The 24845-nt window shown below is 46.2% G+C and overlaps 1 protein-coding gene across 1 annotated transcript in view; it reads right to left on the bottom strand.

Annotated features, from left to right (window-relative positions):
* The window catches only part of nrd1b (nardilysin b (N-arginine dibasic convertase)), a 72495-nt gene extending 49297 nt beyond the window's left edge, over window positions 1–23198 (bottom strand). The window contains exons 1-12 of the mRNA XM_030371859.1: window positions 23047–23198; window positions 22255–22470; window positions 21785–22049; window positions 21572–21653; window positions 21218–21371; window positions 14860–14933; window positions 14690–14785; window positions 14376–14498; window positions 14094–14151; window positions 13882–13955; window positions 13598–13667; window positions 13413–13490 (exon numbers count right to left, since the gene is read on the bottom strand). Coding sequence (XP_030227719.1) covers window positions 13413–13490; window positions 13598–13667; window positions 13882–13955; window positions 14094–14151; window positions 14376–14498; window positions 14690–14785; window positions 14860–14933; window positions 21218–21371; window positions 21572–21653; window positions 21785–22049; window positions 22255–22448 — 1268 coding nt within the window. The 5' untranslated portion in view covers window positions 22449–22470; window positions 23047–23198. The remainder of the gene's footprint in view (window positions 1–13412; window positions 13491–13597; window positions 13668–13881; window positions 13956–14093; window positions 14152–14375; window positions 14499–14689; window positions 14786–14859; window positions 14934–21217; window positions 21372–21571; window positions 21654–21784; window positions 22050–22254; window positions 22471–23046) is intronic.
* Between the last annotated feature and the right edge of the window lie 1647 nt (window positions 23199–24845).

The following is a 24845-nucleotide window of genomic DNA, read 5'->3' as shown; positions in this document are numbered from 1 at the left end:
ATGGTAGAATGCGTGCAAGTAGGCATTTTGTAAAAACTTTATAGACTGTCTGCAACGATGAAATGTCTCATGTAAACGGATCCATGTAAAGGGTTGTTGTCATTTTTTAGGGATTCTATGTATGAAAGCCCCTTTCCATGATTCAGGAACTTTACCGTTCAGTAGGCACACATTAAATATATGTGCATGAGACTTGCATCGTGGCCTTTAATGTCTCGTAAGTTACTACATCGGAGCCACTCGCCTTATTATTGGGTAGGGAGGTTATGACTTTTTATACCTCTGTCTCTGTGAAGGCCTGCATATGAAGCTCGCAGCCTGGGGGGGGGGGGTCAATGATAATTTGGGATTGCCACGTTGCGTCCAGAAGTTGGACATGATCTACTTCGCCGCATTTATCGGTCTGATATTTATGGACCAGATCGATATTACTTACTGCGGGGATTGGATTTGGGTATGTGCTACTGTTTAGAACTATACCAATTGCTTTTGATCTGCTTTGTAGCCATATATAAGAATTTTTTTTCTTCCCACCTGTATCGGGTGCTGACGTTCTGTGCTTTTGTTGGTTTGCTGCGGTTGTATGACATTCCGAATGAAGCGTAACTGCGTCGCTATCCACTCTTGGAGGGAGTCCGGAAGCCGGGTGTCGGGGAGAGTTTGGTAGATGATACGGAGAGAAGATACGGTTGATCTTAATCCATTTGTCGGTGTTTCACCTGCGAAGTCGAAGCCCAGTTCTCTTCCAATCGCTTTGTATCCAAACTTTTCCTGAACGTCCTCTCTTCATGCTGGAATAATGTCCACTCGTCTGGGGGCAGAAGTCGGGTGTACACGGAAAGTCAGGCCGTCCTGCTGCCATCTGCGCCGGGTCATGAACGCACCAACTTTGTTGCCTGATTCTACCAGTGAGTAATGCGGGTTTAAACGCCAACTTTAAAGTGATGATTATGCACATCGCAAACAGTAGTTTGATCACTTCCATAATAAATCCACAACGTTTACTTTCCTGCGCTATCTAGGGATGGGTCAGAATTAGAGATGTCCGATATTATCGGCCCACCGATATTATCGGCCCGATATTAGCATAAAAATGTAATATCTGTCAATATCAGTATCGGATTTTTTTTGCCTCAAAACCGATTTTTTATTTTTTTATTTTATTTTTTATAGCTCAAATAAATGTTTTCAAAATTGTGCAGTACAGTGCACATTGTAATTGACTCATATTTGTGCATTTATTCAATTAAGGTTATTGAGTTTTAGTTAAAGAAACATACTGCTATGTTGCACATAGTTGTTCAGGTACAATGTTTTATCATTTGTGAAGTCAAGTTTGCCCTATTTGTTGTGGGCATTGTCAAGATTATCTCAGGGAGAGTGTAATCCAAACTGTTGTCTGAGACCATTAAAAAAATTAAAATAAACATGGCACTTTTCCCTTAAATTAAGTTGAAGTATTTTTCTTATTTTGCACAGACAATGTTAACATTTGGAAAGCCTTGTTGCATTCAAGAATGCATCCAGTGGGGCATCACAATAACATTAAGCATGTTGTGTTAATTCCACAACAGGAGATATGTAATGTTACCTAAATTAGGTTTGAGGAAAAATAACCCAAATATCGACATCGGTATCGGCTGATATCGGAATCGAAAATTTAGAGTTGGACAATATCGCATATCGGATATCGGCAAAAAAGCCAATATCGGACATCCCTAGTCAGAATATTCGATGATTGGTTCCTGAGGGTCAAAGACGATTTTTAACAATTGGACCGTTAAAGGTCCCATGGCATGAAAATCTCACTTTGAGGTTTTCTGAAATCCTGCTTGCCTTTGAAGAAATGGAAGCTGAGGCGCGCTGATTTGGAATGTAGCCCCATAGGTCGTCATAAGGGGCCAAGCTACCACCCCTTCCTCTGCCTTGCCCGCCCAGATAACCGACAGGGGACAGCGGGCAGCAGGCGGTTCAGTCTATGTGGAATTAAATAAGTGGAAGTGGAAGAACCAGAGACGTCGGAGAACCCAACGCAGTCGTTTGTGACCCATAATATCGTCTGGAGGCGCACAAAGCTTTTGGCCGTGATAATAGGTGTTATAGGATATGTAGGCCTATTAGGCTATATGATATTATTTAGATATAGAGCTCCAGGACTGTAATGCAAGTGTTGTAGGCCTACACTTCATAACTTGGATAACCGTTCTGCTGTTGGTGTTATGGCGCATAACACGTCGGACTCTCGTCTCTGGTATTTCCACAACGAGACTCGTAGGTGGGGATATCTCAGCCATTGTTGAGAAGGAATTGGGGGAAAGGAACTTTGGCATTGACTCCCTGAAGTACATGAACCAACCATGGAGGAGAAAGGGATTGTTGCCCGTGCTTGTCTCCCGCATGAGCCCTGCTTCTCGCTGCCTGCTGCCGAGGGACCACCGCCTCAGCGTTGACCGCTGCCCTATGCAGGAGGCGGTGGTGCCTAAGCGCTGCCCGCTGCCAAGGCGGCAAGGCTCCGGCGGGAGAAAATCGTGGGCAACAATCCCTTTCTCCTCCATGTCGTCGTTCAGTCTACTTCAGATTGACGTGGACGTGGAAGAACTCTGAGAACCTGACGCAGTCGTTTGAGATCCATAATATCGTCTAGGAGGCGCACACAGCTTTTGGCCATGATAATATATATGATAAGATATAGATATCTATGCATCATATGATATTATTTAGATATAGAGCTCCAGGACTCCCGAATATTTAAAGATCACGGCCAAAGGCTGTGTGCGCCTCGCCATTGCGATACATCCACTGTAAACCGCGCATGGTTCCGTGGCAGCAAGCTGCTCAGGGTCACACCCCCACCCTCCTCCTTGACCCGCCTCTCTCCTCCTCATTTGCATTAAAGCTACGGACACCGAAACTGCACTGTTGGGGAAAGCTCAATGTGAGACTGGCTCGTAGTGGCTGTAATTCTGCACCACGGCTGAATGTCGGGAACGTGTTCAAATACTGTGTTAGGGGCCCAATAAGATCTATATGAAAGCATCCATAAAGTAGCATGCCATTGGAACCTTAACATTTTTTCCCATTCAAATAAACAAAAAATAACAGACAGAACTAATGTTTGTTCTGTCGCAATATTAGCTTTATTATTATTAATCATATACAGAAAAACAATATACACAATACACAAGCATAAGTAAGGGATGATGCCAGACGAGGTCTCCATTATCAGGAATTAATGGACGACGAATCGTCCGTCGCGCATTGGATGACGGTTGCCTCCGTGAAGTCCATTAATTCCTGATAATGGACACCTCGAAGAGGCAGTGAATGAAGTATTGATTACAAAGAGATTTATTAGATGGGCCTACCTAATAAACCATTGGAACACACAAGACTAGAAACCATAGCAAGGCCGGTAAACAACCCCCCAGAAGCCAAATCCCTATGAGAGCTCCCTGCGCTACGGCCATCCGGAGGCGCACAGAGCTTTTGGCCGTGATATTATGTATACAATTATAATATATACTATTATATATAGAGCTCCGGGAGTCGCAAACGGCAACAATCACTTTCTCCTCCATGCTGCAGTTCACCCCGAACTGCACTGCACTGAGTTTGACGGTTGAACGGTGATTGGCTGTTAGGTTACACACGTCACTCAGTGGCCACGCTGTTGAATGGCTGATTGGCTGTCATCACGCGAAATTCGCTTCCAAGTTGAAATATTTCAACTCGAGCGAATTTGTCGCGCCACATATCCTCATGAACGCGCTCGCCTATCCACGGCGAAAGTGTGGCGCGACAAATGAAAAGCCGGTTTTCTCTCGTGAAAAAATCTACGTTCACTTTGTATGGGATTGTGAGAAGGTGAAATCCTCCCCCTTCTCATTCTCTCGCATTAGAGAAATTATTATTATTATTATTAATATTATTATTATATTGTGTGTACATATATATATTTATTATATTGGGCTGGTTTAAAATTGGTCTTCCGTCCCGGTATGGGGCAGTGTGGTAAGGGAGCTTAGGATCAGGGTATCAGGGAATAGCCCAGGGGGGTGTTGATAGAAACAGCTGTTTTGTAAATATCTTTAGGTTGTGCACAGGGTGTGGGTATATATGTATTTGGTGATTGTTTATTTAGTGTCATGTTTATTTAGTATTCACACAATGTACTTTCTGTTCAGTTATGTTGGATTGGTAGCTTTAGGTAAATAATGTTCCCCCAACTAATGGTCTGGCCCATACGGCCGTGATTGGTCCAATTGCCATTTCCCTATTTAAGGGCTTTCTCATTTGGTGTTTGGGGCTGAAGGTGGTGCTGGCTTGACGTGAGGCCAGTACGAAAGACTTATGTTTTGATTAGGTTATGCTATGCTTTGTTATCCGAGTTTTGTTTGCTGACTGATGCAGCCATTTCCTTTGCTTTTGGAACATTGCTCTATTTTTTTGTGAATGTTTTAATGAGAATTAAACTTCACTGTTCTTAGTCCTCAGTCCATTGCCCTCATTTTTTCCCACACTCGAAATTTCCAGTTGGCCATATCCCAGATACGTGGGGCGACCACGCCGGTCCCTCACATTTGGTGGCAGTGGTGGGATCTTTTTTTTCGACGCCATCTGAGAAACTGGAGAGACGAGGGGGAAGACGAGGACTCGGTGGACAGCGAGGACGAGGACGAATCTGGCGGCGAATGGAGCAGAGGCTGTCCCGAGGGGTTCTACTGGAGATGGAGGAGGAAGACGGCCATGGAGAGGACCAGGCATCCGGCGGAGACCCGCTTGAGGGGTCTGACCTTGCCACGGTGCGTAGGCTCTTGGAGCGGGAGGCGTCCAAGCAGGGGCAGCACTGGAGGAGTGTCCATATGCAGCTGAACCAGCTCAGGGAGGACGTCGAGGCTGACCGGAGGCCTTCATCTGCACCAGATCCAGCACCAGCTCCGGCATCAGCACCTGCACCAGCACCTGCACCAGCACCTGCACCAGCAGCGCCCGTGACCTGGCCCAGGGCGGCCATTCCCAGGCTGGAAGAGGATGACGACATTGAGCAGTACCTCATAACGTTCGAGAGGTTAGCAATGGCTTATCGTTGGCCAAGAGAGGATTGGGCAGTCTTTCTAATGCCCTACCTCACCGGCAAAGCACTCAGCGCCTATGTGGCGATGAATATGGATCATGCCACTGACTATAACCGAGTGAAGGAGGCCATCCTTCACAAGTATGCAATCAACGAGGAGGTTTACCGGAGGAGGTTCCGCGAACCGGACGTCAGACCTGGTGAGTCCCCCCGAGAGCTGTACACCCGCCTCAGGGATCTCTTTGAAAAGTGGATCAGGCCGGCGGATAAATCAGTCTAAGAAGTGGCAGAAGTGCTCATCCTGGAGCAGTTTCTCCGGACCCTGGCTCCAGACATCCGAATCTGGGTGAAAGAGCACCAACCCCAGAGTGGCCAGAGCGCAGCAGAGCTGGTGGAGAACTTCATGGCGGCGCGGCGAGGCCAAAAGAGTTTCCGACAGGAGTCCTACTCTCTTCCAGCAGCCCAAAGTAGGTCTGGGGGTTTTGGTCATGCGGGTGGTCCAAAGACTAATGAGCCCAATAGAGTGCCTGCCCAGAAGTCGTATAGGTATGACAAGCCTAGAGTAGTGCAAGGGCAGAAGCCCGGAGGACCGGTGGTCTGCTTCTATTGCCGTGAGGAGGGTCATATTAAGCCTGATTGTCCCAAATTGAAGCCTAGACTCTCTGGCCATAGCTGTATCCCGAGATCAGGGGAGGGTGATACAGGTTTTGGGGGAAGACTGCAGACTACCACTGTCCTAGTTAATGGGAAGGAAGCCACTAGTGCAGCCCCACCTAGTGAAGGCAAGGGATTTTGTTCAGGGTAGGAACCTCAGGATTCTTTGTGTTGATGGGGATGAACATGAGTACCCCACAGCTGAAGTCTACCTGGAGGTCAGAGGGCAGGCGTACCAGATGATTGTTGGTGTGGTAGAGAGGCTGAGCCATGCGGTCGTCATAGGCCAGGATATATACTGGTTCTGCCAGAGCTGGTGCAGGCCAGCAAGCCAGTTAATGTGGTGGTCACCAGGTCCCAGAACCGAGCAGGGGCTCCTGAAGAAGAGACAGAAGAGCCTGCTGAGCTAGCTACCCTAAGGGACATGCCTTTTGCAGAAGGAGAAACCGCTCCTCCTGCCAGAGTGAGGGGTAGAAAGACCCGCATTCAGGTCAGGCGGGATAGGCTAGTAGGCACGGTGGAGAGAAATGCTGAGTTATCACTTGCAGAACCAGATGCAGATTGGGGTGAGATGCAAATTTCGAACAGTTACAGAGAGAGGATGAGAGTTTGCTAAAAGCTTCTGACAAGGTCAGTGAAGTTGATGAGACCTCCACAGATGTACCTCCAGCTTTGTCGGGGGAGAGCTACCGGGTAAGAAAAGGGCTGTTGTACCATCAGCCAGGAGAGGGCAGGGCAGAGCAGCTGGTTGTGCCTAAACAGCTCAGAGAACGGGTGCTAGCTATGGGTCATAAAATACCTTGGTCAGGTCACTTGAGTAATGCCAAGAGCTATGAAAGGATTGCAGCCAGGTTTTATTGGCCAGGGCTCTATATCGATGTGCAGCAGTATTGCAAAACCTGTCCCGAGTGCCAGGTAACTAGCAATAGGAGAACTAGCCCTTACCCACTACAGTCACTCCCTATAATAGAGGTTCCCTTTTCCCGCATAGCAATGGACCTTGTTGGACCCCTGGAAAGGACCAAAACAGGCTACAGGTATATATTAGTAATCTGCGACTATGCTACCCGCTACCCCGAGGCCTTCCCGCTGCGCAGGATTTCAGCCCGTCCAATAGCACAGGCCCTGTTGCAACTTTTTTCGAGGGTAGGAATTCCCCAGGAGGTCCTCACTGACCAGGGCACTGCATTCCTTTCAAAGACCTTAAAGCAGGTGTACAGCTTATTAGGCATTAAGGGCATTCGGACCACTCCTTACCACCCTTAGACAGACGGCCTTGTGGAGCGCTATAATCAAACGTTAAAGGGCATGTTGAGGAAGTTTATTGCAGTAAATGGGAAGGACTGGGACCACTGGCTGCCCTACTTGCTCATTGCCTACCGGGAGGTTCCCCAGGCCTCCACTGGCTTCTCACCGTTTGAACTGCTCTATGGCCGACAGGTGAGGGGCCCGTTGGATGTGCTGAGAGAGGCATGGGCGGGACCTGAGACGCCCATGACCCAGAGCCTGGTAGCTCATGTCCTCGAAATGAGGAACAAGGTGGAGGAGATGACTGAGCTAGTGCGGTCCAACATGGAGCAAGCCCAGTCACAACAAAAGACCTGGTATGACAAGTCTGCCAGGAAGAGGGTCCTCCAACCGGGCCAGAAAGTTCTGCTTCTCCTGCCCACCTCGGAGAACAAGCTGCTTGCTAAGTGGCAAGGGCCTTACGAGGTGGTGCGGAAAATGGGTCCGGTGACCTACGAGATTGACCTTCCTGGCAGACGGAAACCCAGGCGGACCTTTCATGTCAACCTTCTGAAGGAGTGGCATGAGAGGCCACCGGAACTGCAGCTCAGGGTGCAGGCTGTGGCGGAGGAGGAGTGTCCAGAGCAGTTCTTCCCCATCAGCCAGCAGTCCTCCACCCTGGACCTGTCTCACCTGACCTCCCGCCAGCAGAAGGAGCTAGCGGGGATTGCCTCCTGGCCTTTTTCAAGAAAGGCCGGGGTTCACGACCATTGTGGAACACTCCATTCCCCTCAAAGACACTACCCCTGTGCGCAAACGGATGTACCGGGTTCCTGAGCGTCTCCTGCCGTGCCTCAAAACCGAGGTGGAGGAGATGTTGGCTTTGGGGGTGATTGAGAGGTCTTCCAGTGAGTGGAGTAACCCGGTGGTGCTGGTGCCCAAGAAGGATGGCACTATGCGCTTTTGTATTGACTTCCGTCAGGTGAATGCCCAATCACACTTTGACGCTTACCCAATGCCACGGCTCAAGGACTTGATTGAGCGCCTGGGCAAAGCGTCCTTCATCACTACCCTGGATTTATGCAAGGGGTACTGGCAGGTGCCCTTGGCCAAGGAGGCCAGGCATTGCTCAGCCTTTCGGAACCCACAGGGGCTTTTCCAGTTTCTGGTAATGCCCTTTGGCCTGCAGGGGGCACCAGCTAGTTTCCAGCGACTGATGGATATCGTCTTGGCGGGCACAGACAGCTTTGCGGCAGCCTACCTGGACGACATTGTGGTGTACAGCGTCACCTGGGAAGACCATCTGCGGCACCTCGATGACGTGCTGCAGCGCATCCAGCGGGCGGGGCTGACCATCCACCCGCTCAAGTGTGCGATAGCCCAGGAGGAGGTGAAGTACCTTGGCCATATTCTAGGCCAGGGTGTGATTCGGCCACAAAAGGACAAGGTCCAGGCGGTACAGGAATGCCAACGCCCCAAGACTCAGAAGGACGTGAGGTCGTTCCTGGGTCTGGTGGGTTGGTATCGCCGGATTGTGCCAGACTTCACCCGACGAGCAGCTCCCTTGACTGACCTGACCAGGAAGTCAGGCTTCGCCAAGATACAGTGGGGGGAGGAGCAGGAGCGGGCGTTCCTGGATTTAAATGGGGCGCTCTGCAAGGATCCTGTGCTCCAGAGCCCGGACTTCGAACAGCACTTCACTGTCCAGACCGACGCATCTGGTGTTGGTCTTGGGGCTGCTTCAAGGGGAGGGGGACAACATGAAGCCTGTAGCTTATGTAAGCCGCAAGTTGTTCCCCAGGGAGACCAGGTATGCGTCAGTCGAGCTAGAGTGCCTAGCTGTCAAGTGGGCACTTGACACTTTGAAATACTACCTGCTGGGTAGAGACTTTACACTAGAGACTTATCACCGCGCCTTGCGGTGGCTGGGGAGCATGAAGGACTCAAATGCTTGCATCACCCGCTGGTTCTTGGCACTGCAGCTGTCACGTTAAAATTGTACCGGGGGCGAAAATTTTACCGGCCTACGTCACCAGTTGTTGACAACTTGACAACTGATTTGATTGGGTTGTCCGTTGCCGGGCAGGTTTCAAAAAACTTTCGGCTCATGTTTCCAAAGACGAAATAACATAATACAGATTACGGATCGCTAGATAACACTTGTTTTTACTTTATATTTGTATTGTATTGAATTGTTCAATCAAATTTAGCTAGTAAACTGAGTGTTTAAAGCAGGTTTCAAAAACCATTCGCACTTATGTTGCCCTAACCCACCAAATAACATAATAACTAGAGCTGTCAGTTAAACGCGCTATTAACGGCGTTAACGCAAACCAAATTTAACGGCGTTAAATTTTTTAACGCGCGATTAACGCAATTATTTTTTTTCTTTGGCTCAAAACAAAGAAGCAGTAGCCTGACTGCTTTTTTCAAATGACATTTGTTCACAGCAGTCGTTTAATTGCACTATAGGCTTTTTTTTTGTATCGTCCTGTTTTGATCAGTGTATATGCCAATGTTGTTATCAATAAAAAATCTTTTGCACAAGGCAAGCCGATGCACTTCACCATGTTGATAAGAGAATTAAAATGAGAAGAATTATGGGACAAAAAAATCAAGGGATATTTAGCATAGAAAAAGAATTTGCGATTAATCGCGATTAATTAGAGTTAACTATGACATTAATGCGATTAATCACGATTAAATATTTTAATCGCTTGACAGCTCTAATAATAACGGATCGCTAGATAACACTTGTTTTTACTTTATATTTGTATTGTATTGAATTATTTAATCGAATTTAGCTAGTAAACTGAGTGTTTGAAGCAGGTTTCAAAAACCTGTCTTGTCACGCTCAATGAAGGAGTGAACGAGCATGAAAGTTCGCGAATGTTCAAGAACCTTTCTACGTCATTCGACGCGATCGCCCGTTGCCAGGCAACAGACGATCGCGTCGTCTGTTGCCAGGCAGGTTTGGAATTTGTCAACAACTGATGACGTAGGCCGGTACAATTTTCGCCCCCGGTACAATTTTAACGTGACACAGCCATTTCGTTTCACGGTGCAGTACCGAGCGGGAAGGCAGAATACTGTGGCAGACTTTTTGTCTCGCCATCCTGTTGGCGAAACTCCGGAGGTGGTGGGAAATGTGAGGTGAAATCCTCCCCCTTCTCATTCTCTCGCATTAGAGAAATTATTATTATTATTATTAATTTGTGTGTATATATATATTTATTATATTGGGCTGGTTTAAAATTGGTCTTCCGTCCCGGTAGGGGGCAGTGTGGTAAGGGAGCTTAGGATCAGGGTATCAGGGAATAGCCCAGGGGGGTGTTGATAAAAACAGCTGTTTTGTAAATATCTTTAGGTTGTGCACAGGGTGTGGGTATATATCTATTTGGTGATTGTTTATTTAGTGTCATGTTTATTTAGTATTCACACAATGTACTTTCTGTTCAGTTATGTTGGATTGGTAGCTTTAGGTAAATAATGTTCCTCCAACTAATGGTCTGGCCCATACGGTAGGGCTGGGCGATTAATCGAATTTTGATCGCGATTACGATTTTAGCGTCAAACGATCAGAAAATTAACATAATCGAGTTATCCGATTTTTTGTTAAATATTATTATTATTTTTATTTTTTTATTTTAATGATTTATAGAAAGGTCAGAACAGCTGGACACATATCTGTTTATAATTTTAGATTGGAACATTTTATTTTTGACCATTTTGTGTATTTTTTTAAGGCGTAATTTCAAAGTTCTCAGTTACAACGTTTTTTTTGGGAGAGACTTGGTGAATAAATACAACACGTTTTCAGACTCAAAGATAATCGTTTGAATAATCGTGATTACAATATTGACCAAAATAATCGTGATTATGATTTTTCCCATAATCGAGCAGCCCTACCATACGGCCGTGATTGGTCCAATTGCCATTTCCCTATTTAAGGGCTTTCTCATTTGGTGTTTGGGGCTGAAGGTGGTGCTGGCTTGACGTGAGGCCAGTACGAAAGACTTCTAGGGAGTCGATTCTAGGGAGTGTGGGGGCCCTAGGCAGAGGATTGTTGATGGGGGGGGGGGGGGGGTATGGAGCGATTGTTGACGGGGGGGAAGGGGGGGGTATGGAGCGATTGTTGACAGGGGGGGGGGAGCTTTTGAAAATTTGCAAGACAATCCTCGCTTTTCTTCACCCCGTGGCACAACATTTTAAAAACACTGTAAACTAAGTCACCAAACGCTATATTTTCTTTCTTCTCAGACACTCTCAGATTCACTGAACTGATACATTTGGTTCGGGAGAAGAGATAAAAGCCCGCCTATACTGTAAACTGATTGGTTGACTTACCGATCCAGGCCAATCAGGAGGCGCCTGAGGCTCACGTGCACACTGCCTCATGCACAGTTTCTAGATCCCTCTCTGTTGTGCTGCGCGCTCGCTACACAGATGCGAACGCGGTTAGGAGCACGTCTGTCTCCTGTGAGCGGTCTTGCTCGCTCGCTCTCCATTCCGGGAGATTTTAAGTAATTTAACATTTTCGACAAGGAGGCGCTGGGTTGAAACAAGGAGGCGCAGCGCCCCTCTTTCCCGGTTTAGATTAACCCCTGGGTTAAGCTATGTTTTCTTATCTGAGTTTTGTTTGCTGACTGATGCAGCCATTTCCTTTGCTTTTGGAACATTGCTCTATTTTTTTGTGAATGTTTTAATGAGAATTAAACTTCACTGTTCTTAGTCCTCAGTCCATTGCCCTCATTTTTTCCCACACTCGAAATTTCCAGTTGGCCGTATCCCAGATACGTGGGGCGACCACGCCGGTCCCTCACAGGGATCTTGTTGCCCCGTCGCGTTTGGTGTGAACGCACAGGAAAAAGTGGGCAATTTGGCTTGCAGATACAACTGAATGGTGCGCATCTGGGGGAATTTAGAAGTGGGTAAACGCAATGCTGACTGAATAATAAGTGGGTATACGCCGTACACCCACGTATACCCTGGACTACACCAGTGCTGCCAACCTAGCGGACAGTCCCCGTGTCCTGCCCGACAATTGCTGGCGCACCGTCCGTAACCAGCATATTGATACGCTCCAACCCCAACTGGTTCTCTCTGAAGAATGAAATTACTTTTTCTCACCTGTCATGTGTCCAGTGGGATTAATCCAAGTAGACCCTCACAAAAGCACTCGCCATCAGAAAATTTAACATAGAGGCACAGCTGTGCTCCATCGCTGCTGTCGGTTGATTCATCAACAGCTAGCAACATCACCTCCGCTTTTTTGAGTTTGTCCAGAAGAGTCTCAAAAACATCCGATGCAAGGGTTTCTACTATCCTTGATGTTGACGTGTCAGAGATGGGAATTTTCTTGATTGAATCAATCACGCTGTTTCGGGTTTTCTCATCTCTATCCACCTCCTCGATCGATGCAAGCATACACTCTTTGACGGTCTCAGCATCTGTAAACTGCCTTTTATTTTTGCCTAATGTCCAGGCGACTCGTAGTGATGCTGATGTTGCTCTCTCTTGTTCTGAACATCGGTTAGGGTTCGGCGTCTCTGTTCATAGCATGAAGTTAGCCCCAAAATCTTCTGGCGGCGAGCATCAGAGCCCAGTGGGAAAGTGGTGTCCAAGTTAGCATGATTTATCTTAAAATGCCTTCTCAGTTCTTTACACACCAATATACACTCGCTGCAGAGTAAACCCACAGGCTTCCCAATGGCAAATCCAAACAAATACTTCCGTGTCCATTCGCTATTGAATTGTCGGTTTTCTGAGTATACTTTTCACTTTTTCAGAATAGAAAGCTACATTGTGTTGATTCAACCAGGCAGAACGATCATCAAAACAACATTAGGCGCGAACTTCGAAGTGGAGTGCGCCAAGCAGTTGAGAGGAGCAATGCAAAAGCTCACTAAGCAGAGCGTAGCGGGAGCGTGCGGGGAGGATTGTTGTGGCCGCCGCCTTGCGGAGCAAGTCTACGCTGTGCTGCGCGGAGATGAGAGAGGGCAGCTCATATCGGCCCCTTTTTTCACTAAAAGGGCCAGTAAATATTCCTCCGCGGGCTGGGTCTGGCCCGGGGGCCGCCAATTGAATAGCCCTGGTCTATAGCATATAACCGCGTTTTCTGATTGTCTTAATGCATTTTTCACAATTTACCAGCTCTCGTTTTGAAGGCTGAACAGACAATTTGATTAGCAGGACTACTTAGTAGGAACCTTTTTTTTGCGTTTTTGCCGATGATCCATGGCTGCCATGTGAAAGTCAGCACACATCGATTAATCAATTATTCGTTCATACCACCCACTGATTATTCAACCATGAAAATGTTGACTTATTCACATCCCTAGCGTTATCAGCGGCAGCCACGACGGGTGCGTGCTTAGGATGGTGAGGCAGCGTTTGCTCTGGTCGCCATGTTACAGAGACACACACACACACTCCTCTTTCATAAATAATGACTCACTTCTTCCTGAGCACTGACAGGATGCTGCCCTTCCCCTCGTGGCCAATCAGCCATGAGATGTAGTGAAGGGGTTTCACTCTGCCAGAGAACACATGGAAGGACAGCACAACAGGCAGGGATGTTATCGCTCTGCAGAAGACCCAATAGGAATCCTCCACTGAAGCCACCTGTGGACCAGGACTTACCTGTAGTGACGGGCCTGGGGGGGCACGGCCCAGCTGAGGGTGAGCCCATGCACCTTCCTCACCGGGACCACTGGGGGGGGGGGGACACACACACACAAGTTAATATTTATTTAGAACTCAATATACCATACTATACAAAACTAAATGTAACAATACTCAAAGTAATACAATCAAGAATAAGTAGTGTCAAAATCAGCAAATCATTACATTTTAGTAGTAGCTAGTATTACTTATTGCAACTGATGCCTTGCTTAGTAACAGTTAGCCGGGGTTTGGACCCTTACCCCTGTACATCTTGTTAAACGCTGGGGTCTCGAAGGGCTCCTGGAGATGAGAGAAGTCTGGCTTGGGTTTACCGCTGAAACACACAGAATGACACACCCAAACCTGTATCACATACCTGTAATAGATTTAAATGATGACTTATAACACGTACCCGAATCCCTCACACAAAAACACACACACACACACACACAAACAGCGGTGTCCATCTTACTTGTTGGGCACCTTGTCAAAGATCTCCCTCACCCACTCCTCCAGCGTGTCCAGGGTCTCTGCAGAACACAGAGCACAGAACAATCAACTCCACCCACCTGGGACACAGCCACACACATACCATGAGTTGACCAGAGTTATGTAGTGGTTTGGGCGACAGCACCATTTGATTGGATGGATAGGGCAAAGGTACCTTTTGGCGGCTAGGTTCATTCAGAGGGCGGGGCTAATAATGTTTAATTGGCAAGCGTTGGACGACCAGGATCACACCGGGCAATAGTACCTTTTGATTGGACGGTGAGGGTCATGTAGTGGGCGGAATAGAAGCGTTTCCAGAAATCTCTGAGCCGCTGATAGGTGTTGATCTGTTTCTCTTTGGGCTCTTGTTTTAAAGTCTGGGCGTTGCCTGTCGGAAGAACAACAAGAGGCAGTATGGGTTTAATGGTCGACAGAAAGAGAATCTTCAAGAGAGTAACCTTAAATTGTTTTTGGGCAGAACTTTTTGCATCATAATGGTAAGTTGTGTCACTATAACTAATAAAATCAGGGCCTTTTTCTACGGATATATACTATTCAGATTGAGGTTAGGCTGCTCACCCCAGCCGAACTTGGCCATGGGGTGACCCGGCCTGGCCAGGCTGCCGAACAGCATCTCCTTTCGGTGAGAATCTGACGGACGAGCCAACTGGTACTCTGGAGATCACAAGAACAGGAAGCCAATAAGATGGACGGACAGGAAGCCAGTAGGAACAGAGACAGAGACTCACCACTGTCCACTGCCTCCACCTCTCTCTCGATGGCTTCCTCAATCATCAGAGGGCAGATGAAGAACTGAGCCCACCTGGAAGATGAATACATGATATATCAGAATCAACCTTTAACCACCAATAAGCTGAGCAGCTAGCAGAAGCCAACAGCAGCTAGCATCAAACGACCAGCGGTATTTTCTGTGTTCCGCTGGCTACACCATAGAACAAGGGTCTTCAACTAAAATTGGACAAGGTAGTTACTAAAAATTCCTTCCAAGAAAGGCCCGAACCTCTAACCTACAACCTCCTAATAGCTTACTTTCGTCAAATGCAATCAACCCGGCATATTTCCTTATAATTTCAGATGTATTTATTTTCAGTAAGACTAAGTAACACATATTAACATTTCAAGTAAACAAAACGGGTACATTAGGCCTGCATTTCAAGTAAACAAAGTGCATTAGGCCTACATTTCAAGTAAGCAAAACAGGTATCCCATCTGTAGTGTCTGAGACAACCTTTTTTAGATCAATCCCCCTCTTTGACAGCATCTCCTTAATAGCCTCATAAATATCTTCTCGTCTTGTGTGTGTCTCAAGTGGCGTTAGACCCAACAGGTCCTCACAGATCTCTTTCTTGTCTTGATGAAAAAAAAAAATCGCACATAAACCAAAAGCTGGGCATTATCCGTTACATCTGAAGACTCATCAATGGCTAAGGATATGCATGCATGGGACTCTCTGAACAGCCGCATCAAGCTGTGACAGTGCGTCATCTGATAACATTTCGGATTTCTGGTCGTCGTTGAAGCTGACATTGGGATTTGCTTTATTTGTAACGTCTCGGCATCAGCGTTCCAAGCACTCCTTCACAACAGTCGCGTCACTGATTATTTTTTTATGTTGCCCCAAAATCCATGCAATCTTAAGTGAGCATTCTTTTGCACGTTGCTGGCCTGTAAATGAGTGTGTGAATAATCGCGTAGACCTCTCCTACTGAGGCCTACATTTCCGCGCTCTTAATTCTGGGGATACTTTATTGGGGATCTGTGTTTGGATTCATAATGCCGCTTAATATTCCCACTTTTTATCAGCGCCACGGTTACAACACATAAAATACAAAGTACTGTTTAGTACTGCCTTGCAGGAGAATGAAGATCTATTGGTCAGTCCATTCATCTTTAAAATGTCGGTTTTTTATGGTCAACTTTCCTAATTTTCGAGCAAGCCATTTTCTCATTCCAAACGCTCTTCTGGTAAACCAAAGATGTCGAAACTTTTTTCAAAGGGGGCCATATTTGAACAATTTAAATGCCTCGAGGGCCGAATGCCTCTCCCGTCATATCTTTGGACCATAATAAAGTCACATGCAAATTAATTGCATTTCATCATTTTTATTTGACGATATGCAATAGACTTCAATTTGACCAAAACGAATGCTAGAAGAAAAAAACTCTTTCACAACTTGTATATCACACCACACAAGGAACAAGCATTGAGGAATAGCTGTCCAAGTTAATTTGAGAAGACATGTATGATTTCATGACTACTTTTTGACCATACCAAATTCACATAAACTGTATTACAAACAATTGCAGTCAAATAAAAATATTGTCTTTTCTTCAATTTCATTAACTCAGAACAATAGGAAACTAACAAATTTTACCATAAAAAATGCACATGCAAAAAAATAAACACAATAGGTCTAGAACATTTCCAGATCACACCACACAAGCAAGAAGTGAGAAATAGCCCGTCCAGGTTAATTTCAGAAGACATATTTCAAATGACTACTTTTTGACCATAACAAAGTATCAGGAACTGTACAGTCAAACAACAATAGCCTATTGTAATTCTTTAAAGTGGCAGTGTAAGGGTGCACTCACACTAGGCCATCTGGCCGTGGCCGTGGCCGTTTTTAAACCTAACCGTGCTCAAATCTGCCAGTGTGAGTGTGGCCAGTCTGGCCAGGCCAGGCCAATTTGGCCACTTGGGAGAGGTGTGCTGCTACGGTACGGGCCGCTATGGTACAGATGCTAATGAGCCGGCACGGCTACGCAACCTGAGCTGGATGACGTAGAGTCCATGCGACGACCACGGCCATAATAAAGGCGACAAGCCTTCTTTCCCATTAAACGGTAAACATCGCGTCAAGCGGTTCAACTGTTGGTGTGTTCTCTGTGTTGATGTCCATTGTTGTTAAAACTCTGACTGCCGGCAGACTTTATTATGGTCCATGCAGCGGACGCTTGGTGATGACGTGTTACGACGTGATGACGTGTGTACAAGAGCCTACCGTGGCCAGGCCACAGTTGCGACGGCCAACGGCCACATGGCCTAGTGTGAGTGCAGGCCAGAGAACAATGGGGCCATTTGAGCACGGTTAGGTGTGAAAACGGCCAACGGCCACGGCCAGATGGCCTAGTGTGAGTGCACCCTAAGCCAAAAGGTGAGAATAGGTTTCTACTAGTGCTGTCAGTTTAACGCGTTATTAACAGTGTTAACGCAAACCAATTTTAACGGCGTTCATTTTTTTATCGCGCGATTACCGCTCTTTTTGCTTGGCAAACTTTGTCGTTTTTTCTACTGCTGTCTAGCAACAACTATTCACGTTAGAACAACTACAACACCATACCGGATCTAGCTACCCCGGAAACAAAACAACAAGCACGCCGCACAAACTTGTTGGGGCAAGCAAGGATACGAGCGGGTGAAAAACTCCATCAAAGTGTGTGTGGTGTTTGTGTGTCACTCTGTTCGAGCCTGCACAAGAGTTAAATGTTGTCATTAGCTGTTACGTCTTTCTGAACAAGCGCAGTTCAAGGCCCACCTGGGCTGTACCACTTCGGGAGGGGCAGCTCAGTTACTCCCCTCTAGACAAAATCGACTTGGTTGCGACGTCGACAGTTTTTGAGTGTTGAGTCTGTTGAGTGAGTGAGGTTGCTGGCGCACAGCTCAGGCTTTTCTGCCGACTCTCCCCGATTACCAATCCGCCACCGCGTGCGTGTTATTCGATCGCCTGGTAATGTGTTTAGGCAGTACGGTAGGAATATTCATACTGGTTTAAATAATAAATGTTATAGTATTGCCCATCTTTGCTGAGCCAGAGTTTTGTTCGAAAGTTCAGTGATTGAAACAAGTAAAAGCCTGGGCTATTGAAGTTTTACGGTAGGTCTACCACTGTCATGCACCTCCCCGATGTCAAGTAGACCGGGTTGAATTCACTGCGGGTCTCTCTTATATCCATCTTATCAAATATATTTTATTACTGTCCTTCTCAACCCTCTCTGATCTCACTAAAAGGCTGGCAGCAAAAAAAAGTGTGATTAATCACGATTAATCGCGAGTTAACTATGACATTAATGCGATTCAATATTTGAATTACTTTACAGCTCTAGTTTCTACAAATTAATTCAGTGTTTCTTTCAGATTTGTTGAATGACAAAAATAGCAGGTAATGAATACTGTGAAGTTAAGAAGCATATTTGTCCATGAAGCTTACATTTACCCACTCAGAAACTTCAATTTAACATTTTACATGACGGAGAAACAGGCAACTTACTGTTTACTAATGAGAGGGGTGATACTGAGATCTGGTTGCAGGACACGGGTCAGTCTGGTTTGACAGCAGTGGTCAAGATGCGTAAAATGTCACGCAGGTGGGCGTCAGTTAGTCTGGACCTCAAGCGGTTCTTGTTCAAGTTCATAACAGAGAATGTTTGCTCGCACAAATAAGTGGAGCCGAACAAGCTCAGCATTCTCTTTGCAAACGTTCGCATCTCTGGGAATCTGCCTTTTTCCAGCTGACAAAAAAAGTCAGTAAGTGAGAGCTGCTGCTGTCTCATCATGGCACTGTAGTTCAATTAGCTCCAACTGCAGCGGATGTGGGCAGTATCCGGGTCCACGGAGAAGGGAGATGAGAAAAGTGAAATATCCTTTTCCATGCCATAAAAGTCCCGTTCAACTCTGCGGAGAGAGATGCGTTGATAGCTGCATATCTCTCCGTTGAAAAATTGTCCATGACCTCGCGCAGCGCAGGGAAAAGTGCGGCGCTGGGCTCCCTCTGTGACAGGTGTCTTTGGAAATGCTGGAGCTTGCTTCAAAAGGCCTTGATGTGTGCAAACAGCTGGCTCACCACTGCATCTTTCCCTTGTAGACTGATGTTGAGCACATTCAAATGCTTTGTGATGTCGACTAAGAAAGCCGAATCTGCCAGCAAGATAGGATCCGACAGTTCTTGCAACGGTTTTTCCTTTTCAGCCAAAATATTTCCAATTTCCCTTCTGAGAGATAAAAAGCACTGCAGCACTTACCCGCGGCTGAGCTGATTGGATGACGGATCCATCGCTGCCGAAAAAGTTAAAACATTTTCCACTTTTTGACGGAGCGAACGGATCCACAATGCATTGCGCGTCCGTCCCCATTCAAAGTCAATGGGGATCAGTCAACGGACAGATGCAGTGGGCATGAGGCGTGAGAGGATGAAGAGGGCAAAACGGAGTGCAGTATGGAGCCACTTTAAGTTGGTTAATGACGACAAAGACACCAAATGCATGCATGTGGAAGTATTTTAAATTACAACAAGTCCACAATTTTGTTGAATTACCTCCTAAATATGTCACATTCAGCCGTGCTACAAGCAGCGAGTGGTTCTCAGCCTACAATCACCACAGCGTTGGGACGAAGGGTATGTGACTCCACGAAAGTAGAGGGCATTACCCAGTGGATATGTAACATGGTTACTACAGACATGCTGCTGATAAATGTTGTTGACGGACAGAGATTTCGAGAGGTAATAAAGTACAGCGAGCCAGGGTACAATATCCCCTCTAGAACAACCATAACAATCCCGCGTGGAAGCAAGCTACGCCAGGAAGAAGGCTGTGTTGAAAACACAACTTGCAACCGCGAATGTCGCCCTCACAACAGACTGTTGGACTTCCTTGACTGCAGAAAGTTACATCACAGTTTTTGCGTGTATTCACTGCAGCTGGCCTAACTTAACAGGCTGCGCACACGACTTACTCCTGACCATGTTGATATGCTGATATTCTTGAACAAAAATAGATAGGTCTATCTATGCGATTAGGAGCACTAGGGATGTTTTTGTTTTGTTTTACGAAGACAGACACAACTATCATCAGGCAGCATATATTTTAAGTTAACTAGAGCTACGACAGTCCAGTCCTGGTCTATTAATGTTATTGTGATAGTCACATTTCCCAGTTTAAGCGGGGATTATAAATCCTGCTAATAGTCCACATGTGACACCTTATTTTCTTTTAATTATTTTCATGTTAAAGTAGCCTACATAGTATTGTATTCTTATATTCAGGAATGTATGTTTTTTATGCTGCCGCTATTAATGTTTCCAATGTCGCAGATGAGAGAATGCCTAATTTATTTTTATCTTAAAGGTTGGGTATGGAATTCTCTTTTTTGGCCATTTTTGCAAAATTACTTGAAATCCTTATTATAACCCACTTACAGCCACTGAGTTAGAACTGACATGAAAATTAAACAAGTCAATCATCTGTGGAACGGGCAGGGCTCGAAAAACTCCATCCAATGATTTCCAGAACCACCGAGTGGCATTGGACAGTAAGTACGTCAATCAAACAGTCGTACTGCACACCCCCTCCCCCGCTCCCCGCGCGTGACCCCTTCGCGCACGTACTCAAAGCTCGTGACCCAGAGCAAGCTTCTGTTTGTTGTTATCCTGCGGTAGCTACTGGAGCTAGCTAACTAGCTAATCCACATTTGGACCTAGCACTAGAAGACAACCCTAAACCCCAACCTAGCTAGCCTTGCTCGCCCTCGCGCATCTGTGTTCGCGCTCGTGCATGATTGCGCGTCCATGTACTTGGAATGGGTGGAGTCAGAGCCAGCGTTGAAGGAGAGGGGGTAGGACCATTCGAGTTGTGTGTTTTCAAAATCTGCTGGCGTTTCGCAAATCCCATACCCAACCTTTAAGTAGCCTGTGTAATATTTTGATATTTTCTATTCAGAATATGTTTGATATGCTACCAAAATGTTATTCCCTGCCCTCAAGTGAGCCCAGAATAATATTTGATTGAGGAATATGATTTTAATTTTTTCTTTATCATAAGGAAGATAGCATTTTATGTTACGTGTACAGTAGATAGAACCTATTCAGAGGGAAATTCAGTTTCTCAGAAGAATTGCCGCTTATCAATTAATCGATCATCGATCAATAAGATGAAACAACTATCGATTAATGAATTACTGGATAATTTGCATCCCTAGTCCGGATAGGACCGTCACTTGGTCCGGACCCGGGCCGCGGTCCACCGTTAGGAGATAACCGCCATAGAACATCAGCGTGGCTTGCGGGGCTACATCATCTAGCCTCTGACCTGTCCAGCGCTTGTCTGAAGTACTTCCTCTGGACATCAAACTGGAAAATGGTCCTCTCACAGTCGGTGGAGGCGTTATCGCTGCCCCCGTGCTTCTTGAGGAATGCATCAAAGCCGTTCTCAGCGGGGTACTTCTCACTGCCCATGAACACCACTAGGGGGAGACAGACACTAGTAAAGATGTCATAAGGACAGGGAGACAGAGAGAGATAGACAGTCTGAATGGTGTATAGACAGACAAACATACAGACCAATAGAACACAGACGCATAATGAGAATGCTAGAACAGCTAGGAGACACAGACAGGCAGCTAGAAGACACCGACAGACAGCTAGGAGACACAGACAGACTCACTGTGCTCTAGGAAGTGGGCCAGGCCTGCTAGGTCTTCCGGATCGCTGAAACTTCCGACGGCAATACATAGAGCAGCTGCTGACTGGACACACACAACACACACACACACACACCACACACACACACACACACACACACACACACACACAAGTGAGACAAACACACACGTGCACTCGCACACACACACACACACACACACACACGCACACGTACCTGCTTCTCACTGCTCGCCCTCTTCCCTGCTTCCTTCTCCTCGTTCAGCTCCTCAAAGTCGCTGTCCACCTCCTCCTCTTCCTTTTCCTCTTCTTCCTCCGTCCCCTCTCCCGAGTCACCCTCGTCGTCCTCCTGCCGCGGCTCCGCCGTCGCCTCCTCCTCCTCCTTATAATCTTGATCAGCCTCCACTGCCGTGCCCCCCCACTCCCCGTCCTTCAGCTCTGAGATGAGCAGCGCCCGCAGGCCATTGGCCAGCTGGATGTACCTGGGGGTGAGGGAGGGGGATTTGTGCTGCTGAATTTGTGATTTCAGGCACCGGCGTATTCTTGACGGAGGTATAATTTGGCATTTAGCGCCACCATCCTTCCATGTGTCGATATCAACATAAACCTCATCAATACAATTGCCACGGAAACCCATGCCCTGGGGTTGATGCGATTGGTTACTGGTTGCCCTGATTACCAGCTTACCTGTACTTCTTGGGGTCACTGGGAGATTTGACGATACCGGGGTCTCCCATGTCAGAATGCACAACTCTTGCTGCTCCAGCACCAGCCCCGAGCGGATCCATTTCCTCTGCTACCGGAGGAGGCTCACCTTGCTCAGATAAAGGCACCTGTCCCGGCCCGCACCCGCCACTCACACACTTCATGCTTAGAGGCATTTCCACAGGGTCGTCTGTCGCACTGGTAGGACAGAGTACCACGCATGCAAGTAGGCATTACCACGCATGCATCTAAACGTTGGACGGGAATTTATAGGAGATCAAGCCAGTTGACCATAATCACAGTGAATTGGAAATTAAGTATACAGAATAGACTCAACCATTGGTTATCGTTTGGATATTACGAACTTTACTTCCTACTATCCGTTATAGTGCCGCTTTTCATGCCAACAATCGCTAATCTAATTTCTGCTCAGTAACACTTCAACACGGAGTTCCTATTATGCCATCGATCTACTGAGACAGCTCACTATAGCATCGCATCGTATCCCACGTGTGGCATTATACACACTTTGACCATGTAGTACGAGCGTAGATTATGCCAAGTGTGTCATCAAGAACATGCATGGCGGGCTATTGGAGGGCTATGGACGTCTTAAGGCAGACTTAAATGCTTCGGTAGTCTTACGGACAGGCTAGCTTCACACCATTAGCTTTAAGTAGTTGACAAGGAGCGCCCGTGAAATCAACAACCAAGGAACTGTCAAACGCCTTGGCAGCGATACACAGAGATGGCTACAGTTTCCTCAAAACTCACCTTTTTGCTGAGTTTATGCTATCTGTGTTTGTAAGTAAGTGGCCTGTGCCTGACACGTATTGTCAACCTAACTGGAAGGAAGTTGCATTGAGCCAAAACAAAGCCTGCGATTAGCGCACCGCCTCGACGGAAGAGATGTTATTGGCTAAAGCGCAAAGCGCGTCTCCACAGCGTTGCGTCTTACGTAGGACACGCAGATTGGAAGCTATGAAATGAACCCCTTTTTGTTTCAATTGTGTTGTAAGAGTAATGGTGATCTTCATATGGGTTTCAATTTTACATCTCTGGTGATGCACTTCTCCCCTCCTCCACCTATTAAAGGGGAACTATGCAACTTTTTTGCCTTAATTTACCTTAATATAACAAGTTAAGAGTCACTTTGATGGTTCTAGAGTGGGGAAGTCACGCCCCTTCCGGTAGAGCTCATGGGACCTATGAGATCGAAAAATATGAATGGGTGTCAATGGAGAGAAAATAATTATTTTCTGGTCCCAGTCTTTATATGCCCTGGATTACAAATATGTTGTTTGTGGATTTAAATGATAATTTTTCATGCAAAGAAAACTAAAGATTTTCGTGAAGAAGTTTGATAATTTTAGGTTTTATGTGAGGCCGCTTTGTGAGCATATGATATACGTCACCACACCCGCACTTGGAACTCGGCACAGAGATGGCGATCTCTCTGCTCCACTTCACCACTTTTTTTCAAGGAAAGGATTAAAGCATAGAAAGACGTGAAAACCACTATAAATCGGGGCATGTGGGGAGTTTTAGTTATGTGCCATCTCTATGTGCCATCTCTGTGCCGAGTTCCAAGTGCGGGTGTGGTGACGTATATCATATGCGTCGAGAGCAGCGAAGAGCTGTAGTTCACAAAGTGGCCTCACATAAAACCTAAAATTATCAAATTTCTTTACGAAAATTTTTAGTTTTTCTTTGCATGAAAAATTATCATTTAAATCCACAAACAACATATGTGTAACCCAGGGCATATAAAGACTGGGACCAGAAAATAATAATTTTCTCTCCATTGACACCCATTCATATTTTTCGATCTCATAGGTCCCATGAGCTCTACCGGAAGGGGCGTGAGTTTGCCACTCTATAACACTGTATTGGATCCCCCAAGCGCATCTTGGCGGGAAAAAGGGAAGATGCAAGTTTCTGCCATGGACATATTATAGAACGGACGGGTCCCTCAGCCCAGAAGCAGATGTCTCCGTTCACTCCAATACAAGTGGGGAACAGTAATGTGTCTCAGAGAAAAATGTCTGGATATCAATCAAGGCTCATAATTATCTTTATGCCAAGTAGGCCTACTAAAAAAAACAAAAAACGCCACCTCAAGCGTTTTATTAGCCGTTTTTTCGAATTATTTTTTGCTGGAGAAGGAGGGGTGGGCAGCTGGAAGAAGTCGTATTGAAACAAATATTGTTCAACCTGGCATCCGAGAGGGCCTAGTTCAGTGCTCCGTTAACGTGTCCGATTTTTAGACTGGTTCAGCTGCTGCTCAATAACTCTCACGGTCCTCTGCTTGCGATCATTGCGATTCACCATATATTGATCAATTTATTCAAAATATCCAAAGACAAAGAACAGGTGCATTACGGTATCATTTTATATTATTGTTAATAGTCTAATTAACATTTCAGTGGTGTTGGTATTTAATTTTTATTTTGCTTGTTTAGCTATGTATGACAGTTATTAATGTTGGTGTATTACAATTATTTATGTGTGCAGCCACTCCAACGTCGTTGCTGGTTGATATGTAACCATTTATTTGTGCATAAGTTGTTGAT

Source organism: Gadus morhua, chromosome 12, assembly GCF_902167405.1.
Source record: "Gadus morhua chromosome 12, gadMor3.0, whole genome shotgun sequence".
Lineage (NCBI taxonomy): Eukaryota > Metazoa > Chordata > Actinopteri > Gadiformes > Gadidae > Gadus > Gadus morhua.
This window is presented reverse-complemented; position numbering and strand designations above follow the sequence as displayed.